Source organism: Myotis yumanensis, unplaced genomic scaffold (assembly GCF_028538775.1).
Source record: "Myotis yumanensis isolate MYYU_CA2020_CCGP unplaced genomic scaffold, mMyoYum1.0.hap1 SCAF_6, whole genome shotgun sequence".
Lineage (NCBI taxonomy): Eukaryota > Metazoa > Chordata > Mammalia > Chiroptera > Vespertilionidae > Myotis > Myotis yumanensis.
Genome location: NW_027223757.1, coordinates 11,609,257 through 11,621,506, shown reverse-complemented (window position 1 = coordinate 11,621,506; position 12,250 = coordinate 11,609,257). Strand labels below are relative to the sequence as shown.

The 12,250-nt window shown below is 39.4% G+C and overlaps 1 protein-coding gene across 1 annotated transcript in view; it reads right to left on the bottom strand.

Annotated features, from left to right (window-relative positions):
* DCBLD1 (discoidin, CUB and LCCL domain containing 1) overlaps nt 1–12,250 on the bottom strand; it is a 55,934-nt gene that overhangs the window by 19,257 nt on the left and 24,427 nt on the right. Inside the window, 3 exon segments of the mRNA XM_070417545.1 lie at nt 2,187–2,259; nt 5,261–5,312; nt 6,735–6,869. Of these exon segments, the coding sequence (XP_070273646.1) occupies nt 2,187–2,259; nt 5,261–5,312; nt 6,735–6,869 (260 nt within the window).

Genomic DNA, 12,250 nt, shown 5'->3' with positions numbered 1-12,250 from the left:
TACCCGCCACATGACTATAGCCATAGTAGTGGTTCTAGGCAAAGGGAGCTAAAGAATGGACTCATCGGCAAATCAAAGGGTTGTGATTTTAAGCCAGGAAGTTCTGGGGTGGCTAAAATAGATAGCTGTTCAGCAGAAATAGATAACTGATCAGAGTTTCTTACATTTGGTTTACCAGATGTACGTACTGAGGATCATTTGAGAAGGTGAACCTTCCCCACCACAGCTTTTACAATTAATTTAGAATTAATTTTACAATTAATTCTACAATTAATTTAGAGATTTAAGAAGGCATAGAAAACAAAATAGTGATGCCAGAACACGAAACAGCTGCCGTCTGGTGTGATAACCCAAGCAGGAGCACCTGCCTGGCTGCGTAGCCAGTGGCCCTGGGATTGAAACTGGCCTGCTGGACAGCGGGGCTGGAGGAAGGACTAGAACTTTACAGCCGGTTGCCCAGGTCCTAGGATTCCATGAGCACAGTTCTGTGTGGGAGGATGATTAGGTAGATTGTAACCTATCTTGCTAGGAGACTTCCTTGTTAGGAAACTCTCCCAGGAAGGCCCACATGGCAAGGAGCTGAGCACAGCCTCCAGCCAGAACCCGGGAAGAAACTGAGCTCCCCCATCTGGCAACCTGAATACTGCCAACACCATGTGAGCTTAGAAGCAAATCTTGCCCCAGTCAAGTCTCAGGTGAGACTGCAGGCCTGGCTGACACCTTGGCTGCACCCTTCAGACATGGAAGCAGAGGACTCAGCTAAGCCATGCCCAAACTCGCACCCCATAGAACACCAGAGATAATACATATATTGTTTTACGCTTCTAAGTTTGAGGTGGTATCGTTTTGTGGCAACAGATACCTAACACACCCATGACATGCAAAAAAGGCACTCATCAGACTTCTTTGAAGAGGTTACTTTTCAAAATACAAATTTTCCCTCCAGATAAAATCATCCTAAAAGCAAATGGTGTAAAACCAGTGAGTGAGTCAAATGGGAAAACTGTTTGTAGGACTTGCAAATCTATTGTGCAGGAAACCATTTATTTACTGGTTACATTGAATAAGAAAACTGTCAAGAGGAGGCAAGATAAACCACTAAGTAAGAAAAAATTATGCTTCCTCTCAAATTGTACATAATTCTTAGGTTTCTTGCATGGTACAGGAAATAATAAAGAAAACTTTTCTATTGCCTAGAGGGAAAACTATACTTTTTATTTCTCTTAGTTAATTTCCTGAAGTAATTTAGAAATAGCCTGTGCCAAATATATATTCAAACTGAGGAGGTATAAATCATCCTAAGGTTCAAACAATTTATAGGCCAAATGAATATCCCGTGTCAATCTTGTAAATAAAGACAATACACGAAAAAAGGAAACAAAGCCCAAAATAACAAAGTCTGCTGATTCCAGAATCAGGATGTGCTAAAAGCAAAAATTAAAGCCAAGTTTTTTTCCCCTCCTGCTGGAGATGAAGTATCAGCCTTTTAGAATATGTATGCTTTCCCCACGCTTGAAGACACATGCCCATAACACTTAGAAATTTCTGATAACTCAAGCAAATGCCTGTAAAACTAGTTAAATAGCAATGTCACATTTTAAAAATCAGGCATCAGATTTCCAGGGTAGAAGTCTGTAAATAATAAGAAATGAAAGATTGTGAATCTGGCAACAGGATATATACTTTAGAAAAATGACTTCCTGTGAATTAATTTTTCTCTGAGAAAAATGTACATAACCCAGAAAGTCTCATTGGGCATAGGAAATGGAGGAGCAAAGAGGGAGGGGAATAATATATAAGAACAGGGCAGAGGGCTGCCTGCACTGGTGTCAGACACACATTCACTATTCTGTGATATGAATGTTAATGTCCTTGGTTGTTATTACATGAACCAAATGGAGTGTTAAAATAAAAAAATAAAGTATAACAAAAAGATTGCCTCTTATTAAAACAAGATAAAACTACATTCTTAGGTGTTGAAAAGGGCTCTGTTTTACCATTTCAAATGCTTAATGACAGATGCTAAAAATAGTAATGAATAACCTTGGTTTTTGTACTTATTATATTATTTCATTTATTCTAGGGAAAAAGAGAGTCGTATATCTATCCACAGAGTTTTAGATCTTATTTGATTTTACTTTGTAATGAATCTAGGCAGAGCCATAACATTCCCCCCAATTACTTACATCTCTATATCCATCCACCATGTTCCCAAAAATGTCTCCTGCTATGTCTCTACAACCAGCTGGGCAGAATTTGCTACAAAAAAAAAAAAAAAAGAATTTATATTTTATGAAATTATAGTTAAATGTAAAAGTGTTAAAATTATACTTAAAACAATTTCTCTCCTCCATAGAATACACAGGAGGGAATATCTTGCTTTAATGACAAGTCAGAAACCTGATTTATGAAAACACAGATGAATCTAAAATGTTACTATGAAAGCAAGTTTTACACAGTAATTAATTGTTTTATATACGGATGTATTATATACCCTATTAAAAAATGAGCTTTCCTAATGCATTTTAATGATTCTAAGTCCAAGAAAAAATATTTTTAAAGCAAAATTTCTAAACACTATATATATATATATATATATATCAGGACCTCATTTTTATAAAAAGATATTTAAAATGTGTAAAAAACATGTTTTTTATGGATAAAAAGAAGACAAGGAATTAGATCTCTGGATTCTAGTGGGATTTTGAGAAACTTTCAGTTTATGTGTTATTTTACTATGCAATATTTTGATTCACACTACTAGCACTACCCAATAGAAACATAATGGAAGCCACATAGATAAATCTAAATATTCTAGTAGCCACATTAAAAAAGTAAAAAGAATGTTTTCTCATCTGCAATTCCTTCAAGAGTCAACATATCAATAGGCTATGAATGACAGCTATACATCTATGAAAAGCATGCAAAAAGAAAGTCAAAATATTATAAGAACAATGACAACTTTGAAGATGAAGGCCATATGCCCTTGTTTCTATATATACACTACATTACGATAATGTTTACTTGGTTTGTTTAAAAAGAATGTATCAGCCCAAACAGATTCCAAAATAGCAGTCGCTTTGACTTCATTTCCTCCCAGTTTCCTCCTGCTGACTTAGCAAATTAGATGAGTAACAACATCTAGTTATCAAAACTACCCAAATACATAACTCACAATTCTTTCCCATTGACCTAATGGAGCCCAGCATTGCAGCAGTGATCAAGGAATTAAGAAATGAAAATAATGGAGAATCCTACTACAGGGTTACAGTCCCTTATCCTCACCCTTAGAGGCAGATTATTTCAGAATTCAGACTTTTTGGGGGTTTTTTTGGATTTTAGAAAGTAAGACAATTCCAATGATGTATATTATGTAAGATCCTGTGAGGTCTGCACATATTAATAAAAACATTAAAATCTCGGTGTCAAATACACAAATAGTCACATTAAGTCAAATACAGACTAAGTAGACTCCTTAATTTTAGTCCAATTTTGCTGTCAAATGAATTTAAGGCCACGTTAATCAGGTATTGCCATCAAGGGAGTTACAAAAATTTTTGACTTTCAAAGCTTTCTGCATTTCACAGGGACTGTGGACCTTTATTAGTCATTATGCCTCATATTTACCTAAACACTCAAATGCTGGGCTACAGCTTGGATCAGTGATTTTCAACCTGTGTCATCTCATGGCACAAAAAAATAATTACAAAAATTCTGCAGCACACCAAAAACAAACAAACAAAAAAACCCAAACAAACCATATTGTTTTTACTGATCTGACAAAAAAAATAGTTATAATTTTGATTCATGCACACTGGACAGCTATAGTTGTATTGGCTATTGTCATTTTTTAAATTTGACAATGTAAGAGAAAAGAGGTCAATGCCCCTGACTAAATAGTCAGGTACTGCATGTTTTAAAAATTCTTGCAGCACACCAGTTGAAAATTGCTGGCTTAGATGATCTGGAACCATTATCTCACTCAATATATTCCCCTTTAGGACTGAAAATGATCATTGATGCCCAGAGGCCCTATCACCGCTGGCACCGTACAGGATCACTGAAAAGATCCAGGGAATGTTGACGAATATCTACACTGGATGAAAGGCAACTTTGCAGGGCAGTAGTGAATTATTGGTCACTTTTATTTTTTGTTTTTTCTCTACCAGACTTAGTATTGATTAACACTAGAGTTGATTCTGCATAGAAAATAATCTCATTTACTAGAGTCTGAGATGATTAGGACCAGGCACTCTTGAGCCTGACTCTGGGTAGACTTAAGTGTGTAATCCTGGGCAAGTTACTGAACTGCTTTGTGCCTCTGTCTTTTGTGTACAACAAAACCTACTTTGTAGGCATGTTGGGACATTCACTTGAGTTACTTTTATGCTAAGTCCAGGCACTAAGTACCTGGCCACTAAGAAAGCAGTCTGAGGAGTTATAGCTGTTGTTGGCAATGATCTCTAGACCAGTGATTCTCAACTGGGTGTGAATTTTGCCCACTGAGAGACATTGGCAATGTCTACCAGAGACATTTCTGGTTATCACACTGGCAGAGGGTAGAGGCCAGGGTTGCTGCTGAACATCCAACAATGCACAGAACTGCTCTTCACAACAAAGAACCATCCGACCCAAAATATCAGTGGTGCCAAGGCTGAGAAATCCTGCTCTAGGCTCTTTTACTTTATAGATGAGGGAATGTACATCAAAGAGATAAAGCCATTTTTCCATTAAAGCTGGGATAGAATTTTCATCTCCTACTCTCAGTAGGTTACTCTTTTGTGGGAAAGACAAAATAAACCCTCCAAAAGCAAAATAATTAACAAAAGTCACTCCCAAATACAGGCCAGGTAAAAAAATGTTGGCTCATTGGTCCTATAGTAGAACTCATGGGTCAGCAAACTGTGGCTTAAATCCAGCCTGCTGCTTGTTTTTGTAAATAAAGTTTTATCGGAACACAGCCCTGCTCATTTGTTTACATCTAGTCTATGGCTGCTTTTGCATTACAACAGCAACAAAACTGTATGACTTCATGCAAAAGAGACTGCATGGCCTGCAAAACCTAAAATATTTACCATCTGGCCCTTGGCAAAGAAAGGTTGCTGACCTCTGCTGTATAAGAAACCATTTCAAATATTCCTCATCAGTTACAACATAGATGATTTAAAAAAAAAATACAAACAATATCTGGTTTAATGTCAAGGTAAATAAAATGTTCAGCAACATATGCCTGCAGCACAGCCAGCACACCCATCCTTACCTGTATTCTGTCTCCAAATAATGGTTAGCTCGGTCCAAACACGTTATCAAATCTGTCATAAAGATAATTGTAATTAGCAGACTGAATGGAACTTAAGATACCCATGCTTGAAAGCTTTCTTTTAAAATAAAAAAGATAATTTTTAAAAAGCATTTATTCTTTATCTAATTTATCTATATTTTCCTGTTTAAAAATAAGTAAAAACTGAGCACATCTGTAATAGTCATCAATAAAAAAAAGTTAAAAAAATAATCTAAATTGTAATCCCTTCACTTTTTATATGGGGAAAGGTCTATAGTGGGGGAAAAACACAAACAAAAACTGAACACAGTGTCCTCAGGATTTAACAGTTCCTTCATTGCTCTTTCCTACTACCAATGATGGTTTTTCAGTGGTTGTCCAGTGAGTGACAACAGAATCTATTTCCAACACTGGTTAGTTACTATCCACTACATGCCTACAAAGATCATGTGTATTAATTCCTTTGGCAGAAGGAAAACAATTTTAAAGCCCAATGTGGTTCATACAGAAGGTTCAGGAACATTGTAATTTAACAATTTAGCTGGAGGCACCTGAGTGACCCAAGAACCAGGTGTTGAATGAAAACACAAAAAGCCCCTCAACTCTGATCAATCAGGACCAAGGACTTAACAAGAGGGTGCTCTTTGCGTATGGAACCAAACTAATACTCAACAACAGAGATGCTAAGATACTGTGGATGTTGATGCATTTATGTCAACCTAGTATAGTTTCCAAAACATTCCACACTTGCAATAGTTCTTTCTTTCCTTCATCTTTTCAATAGTTCTTAGGGGGTAACATATGGTGAACACTGGCCATGCTGGGGCCTGCCTGGATTGCTCAGATGTGATTGGCTGGGAGTGAAATGAATGGTGCACCCCCTTCCCAGAGTTCTTCTGCCAGAGGGGAATGAAAGCAGAAATTCTGGGCACCTCTGTGCCCTGGGCAGACATGGGGTGGGCTGCACGGTAATTACTCTGGAGTACAAGAGGCCTGGACAGAGCCCATGCTTCCCTTCTCTCCTGCTCGTGTCAGCTGCATGGTTAGGGGACATCCTGGTCATACTCACACTCCTCCAGCTGCGCTGGTGCACTGATGTGTGTATGTAAAGGGGTGTGGGTACTTGATAAAATGCTTGTCCTGAGCTAAGAAACAGGCCGGTGGAGGACTCCAGAGAATAGCCAGACCTCAGAAGGGTGACAGTAGCCCCAAAGATGCTCCAGCCAAGGCTACTAGGAAAATGAGATCAACGCTCTTATGTCAGCTGGTCAATTTAACATGTTCTATAAAAGTGTTCAATTCAGACCCAACTACAGACATTGCATTCCTCTCTTGCTTCACATCTTAATTCTGCATCTGAGGTCACAATTCTGTCCAGAGATAGTGATAAGTAGCAAGAGGCATTCTTAGACAGATAAAGGTGGACAGATTTGTGTTGATGCTTCCGCTATACCTGGATGGTCGCTGCTGGCATAGGTCAGCAAAAAGCCCCGCCCAGAAGTGTGGGATCCACTTGCAAAGCGAACAGTTATTTCATTTGTGTCCAGCAAGAGTTCTTTGGGAACATTCATACTTCCACAATAGGGTCCTAAAAATAAAGCACATTTTTGGCACATTTCAAAATTTGGACCAGCACAAAGAATTGGTATATGGCATTTTTCTCTGTTAGTGGTCAAATTTACCAGACAACACAAATGTAAGATTGTAATAATCACTCAACTGCAATTTTTTTTAATACTGAGACTGATAGTGAACCTAATAATTATACTGACAAGCCAAGGGGGGAAATGGCTAACTTTGGATAAGTAATAGGCTAGAGCTAGTTAACTGTGAACAACCCAAGAGATAGGTTTTTGTAAAAATAAGACTAACAAATAAAAGTCAAAAAATTTTTATCACAAAAGTGATATTCTCCTAAACTTGCTTAAAGAACTATTTAAATGTTTGTGTCCCCTCAAAATTCATATATTGAAATCCTAATACCCCAGTGTGACGGTATTAAGAGGCAGGACTCTGGGAGGTGCTTAGGTCATGAGGCTGAAGCCCTTATGAATGGGATTAGTGCCTTTATAAAGGAGGCCTCAGAGAGCTTGCTTGCGCCTCTACCATGTGAAGACACAGAGAGAAGGCTACAAACCTGGAAGTGGGGCCTTACCAGCCACTATAGTGAATCTGCCTGCACCATGACTCCCAGCCTCCAGACTGTATGAAATAAATGTCTGCTGTTTTTAAGCTATCCAGTCTGAGGTATCTTGTTAACCAACTAAGACAGGTAGTAAAATAAAAATAAAAAATGTTACCACAAAAATGATATCTAGGGGCCTCTTAAATTTGCTCAAAGAAACTAACAAATTTCCTATTTTAAGGGGATTCCAGAATTAAGAGTCTGTCCAATGCATGGTAAACATCATATTCCCATGCAGTTTTTCCTATACACATTGATCTCTCTCTTACCGTAGCTTCTGGTTAACCTGTATAATTTATTTTGATTTATAAAATAAAGTTCATAAAAAGCAGAATAGTTTTTAAAGCTTTTTGAAATTCCATAATATAAATTATACAATTAAGAGTATTACACATTGTTTCTAGAATAAGTTGCTTGAAAAGCAATAGGAAACTCAATGAACTTTCAAAGGACAAAATTAGATTTGGAGCTAAAAAGGAAATAAAGTACCTTCCCAAGACTACTCAAGTTAAAGTTTAGTTGTCATCTTAAAAGTCATGTATACAAGACACAATAATTTCTTGAAAATAGGAATTAACAAGCAGATCTAAAAATTTTATTTATTAATGAGAAAGAGAGAGAAAGAGGGAGAGGGAGAGAAAGAGAGAGAGGAAGAGAAAGAGAGAGGGAGAGGGGGAGAGGGAGAAGGAGAGGGAGAGTGGGAGAGGGAGAGGGAGAGGGAGAGAGAGAGAGAGAGGGAGAGAGACTGATTCTTGCATGTACCCTGACAGGGGCTCAAACATGCAACCTTGAGGATGAGCTTTTCTTACGAAAGCCTTTCTATGCCCAAATGATATAGTTACTGTTAGTGTTCTCCATCTTGACTTGTAAAAAGGGTCTACAACTGTACTTAAACATCCCCAAAAACAGTATCATTGGAAATTCAAATGTGAGCTTGATAACTTCTATCTTTGACCAGGGTTCTATTCTCCATCCTGGGCTGTGTTCCTGGATTGGTGAACCCGCCTCAGCTCACAGTCGGACTGAAGCCCACCCCTTCCTGGCTGGGTCCTAAAACCTTTAGCAGACCTAAGCGCAGGACTCACAGTTCCGCCTCCCATCTGCGGGTGCTTGTGTGTTGCATAGACCTGGACTTGCCATCTAACTCTCCTCACCGCTATCCTTGCCTGCAAGGCAGGTTCCATCCTACTTTACAGTCCCAAATGCCCTCACACTGGGGCATCGCAGAAAGGTACTTCATCAAATAGGCTGAAAAATCAGGAAAAATGAACACTTCTCCCTTTTGTGGAATGTAACTGTAGGCCTGGATTGTGGGAAGAGCTATCGATGATTCAGAATGGAATAGCCCTGTGGCATTTGGCACCTGACATGAGGCCAAGACCTAATAGACAATGGGCTAATCCCTTGGACAAAAGGAATAAAGGGCCCGGAACCACAGGGGCTGACTTCTTTGAGCACAGTAGGCCAGTTCCTCTCAACACATCCCTTGTTTGGGGCCACTGTTCCATGAGCAGCTGAGAGGGGAAACCTTTTATCTTTCCATGTGTGAATAAAAGAAAACTGTCCAACAAGGAAGAATGAATCATCTGCTCAGAGCCAAGCCCAGAGCCCTCCATTCTCTGGCAATCGGACAATCCATGCTACAATTTCTAGTAGAGCTCCATTCTCCAGGGTCGTCTGCCTAAGTCTCTGGACATTACAAGGCAGTCACGGGTGGGTTAATAACTCTTCTAAGTCACTTCAGGAGGGTCTATGCTTTTGAGCTTAAAATCGATGGAGCTAAATTATTGTTTCATCTGTGAAAGGGACGTGTCCAAAAAATGGATGCATACTGTTAAAAAAAAAGAGAGACCCCTCCCCCCCGCATAACTACTCTCAGTGGTGAAAAACACGGAGACCAAATGAAAACCCAACTCCTGAGAGAGCTGTCCTAAATCAAACAACAAAAATTCCTTCTGAAAACCTTCAACTTTATAAGCACCTTCTGAAGCACACATTTAATTCCTTATGACAGAAAAGAACATGCCAGTGGGCCTAAAGGACATTCCTGGGAGTGCCATGGCAGGGCCAGCCATGGGCACGCTCTCAGCCGCCAGGAAAGTGGCACCCAGCACGGGCCAGATCTGTGCTCAGAGGCAGGCGCCTGCCGAAACCATCTCCAGAAATGCTGAAGCTGCAAAGGCACGCCATTGACTCCGGTCCCTTTTCCATTTGTTTTTTTCAGTGCAGTCAAATGGCAAGGTTTGTCCTTGCTGGCTAATTGCAATAGTGGCATTGTACAAAATTACTGAATTTTCAGGGCCATTTTCTTTGAAAAGGAAGGAAATTAACATAAAAAAGGGATATTCCTGGACTGTGCCATTAACACCATGGTCACGTAAGAATGTAAGTGGTGTCCCTGGAGAGCATTGGTCTCCGGTTCCCAGACAAAAATCAGTGACAGATGATAAATGAACCAGGCGGATTCCTAGACAAAGGTGTGGTTTTCCTTGGGGCCAAGGCATGTCAAGAAGTGCCCTAACACTGGAGCTCACAACCCACCTAGGCCATTACTTCTCTCCCAACAAAAGAGGGTAATTACTGAAACTAAATCACAGTGCGGTCTCCAGGGAAGTATTTGGGGAAAAGGAGGAGGAATAAGTCCAAGCCTTTCTCCTTGAGGCTTATGATTATGTTAATAAGGTGTCTAGTGTGGAACATTCTGGCTGATATAAAGTTTTCTATAAGTTTAAAATTCTTCTGAATTGTATCTTGGCACAAAAGACAAAACCAAATCAAACAAACAAAACAGTCCTTCTCAAGAATATCCACCAAAATAGCCCCAATCCTAGAGGGGAATGCAATTGTAGGGTGTTTGAGACTCAAAACAACTTTCCATACAAGCTGGAAATTTCTTCAAAGGCTTTTGTTGTCTCTTTAAAAGTCGTAAGAATTTTCTGTTCTCCATGATATGATTGGTAGAGGCATAACCCATTTGTAAAATAGAAGCTGCCAATCTTGTGTTTTTCTTTATTTGGAATTTTCAAAAAATCAACAGACAACACATAATGTTTGGATCTTATTATGGTATGCCAGCTATGTATTATTCTAAAATATTATCACAGAAATCTTGTTGCAATTGTGAGGCAAAACGCTAAGTATTATTTCCTACTTTCCCATTTCTCTTGTTCCTAGTGTAATACGAATATTAACAGTTGACTTCACATGGTTTTACTTCTTGAGTCTATGACAATGGTTAAAAGAATACTGGGGGTGGAGGTGGAAGTACAGGAAATGTAAAAGAACAATTCTGGAATTTCCTGGTTTTCCTATAGCGCAAGTCATTTATCAGAACACAACTAATTTGACTGACTATCATTAGGTTCACTGGCCATGATGCCGCCTTAAGCATTTTGACTAAGTATTTTTAAACCGTAAATTTATATTGATACTCTGTACGGGAGTGATTTTTCAGAAAGCCATTTTACTTCCAGTATATCCCCATGGGGAAGGCCCTCAGAAGTTTCTACTTCTTCCAGCAAATGATAACCAAGACCTACAGCTCAGATCTTATGCACAAGCCCCCGGTCAGATCGATGGTTATTGCCACACCAAGTTGGGAAGGTTTAAGAGAAGGGTCTTTGAAGGCAGATGCCCAAACTTGAAGCCTAGCTCTAGTTAAGGGATCATAAGCACGTCACTTGACCTCTTGAAGCTGCAGTTTCCTTATGTGTGGATGTTACAAACAGGTCCTCTCTCCCAGAGGGCTATTGTGAAGGTTAAATTAGTTAGTAACTCTAAGGACTAAACCCAGCATATAGTTGAATGCTTAGTCGCAGGCATCTTCTACATTATTTGTAGTCTTTTCTCTATTTTCCTAAAATTTTATATAAATCAAGTCCTTCTTTCAATGCAGTCAGGATGTTTATAGATAGAGGAATCTTACTGTGAATCTTCTTGTAGTGTGAACAAATCCACATTTTTAAATATGTCTGCCAAAACTGAGCTACATGCAATGTGATTTATTAAAAGTGGACTGAGCCGAAACTGGTTTGGCTCAGTGGATAGAGCGTCGGCCTGCGGACTGAGAGGTCCCAGGTTCGATTCCGGTCAAGGGCATGTACCTGGGTTGCGGGCACATCCCCAGTAGAGCGCGTGCAAGAGGCAGCTGAATCGATGTTTCTCTCTCATCGATGTTTCTAACTCTGTATCCCTCTCCCTTCCTCTCTGTAAAAAGTCAATAAAATATATATATTTTTAAAAAAATAATAATGATCTCAACCTGAGACTGGTGCTCTACTGAAGGCTTAGAAAAACAACATGAGCCCTAGCTGGTTTGGCTCAGTGGATAGAAGGGTATGCGGACTGAAGAGTATGGGTTTGATTCCGGTCAAGGGCAGTTTCCTTGGTTGCAGACTCCTCCCCAGCCTGGGCCCTGTTTGGAACTCGTGCAGGAGGCAACCAATTGATGTGTTTCTCTCACATTGATGTTTCTCTCTGTCTTTCCCTCTCTCTTCCACTCTCCCTAATAATCAATGGAAAAATATCCTCAGGTGAGGATTAACACACACACACACACACACACACACACACACACACACACCCCTGAATTCAAATCTCAACATCCTTTGTGGTCAGCAAGACTGGAAGTGGACCCTTACCAGTGGGCTAGGAAGGGTGGCAGAGTCACTGAGGATTTTTAAAGTTGAGAATAGTGATCTTCAATATGAATTCACAGCCATTCCTCTTCAGTGTTGTAAATAAAACAATGTTAAATGCTTTTCCTCATATTTTAAATGTAGGTA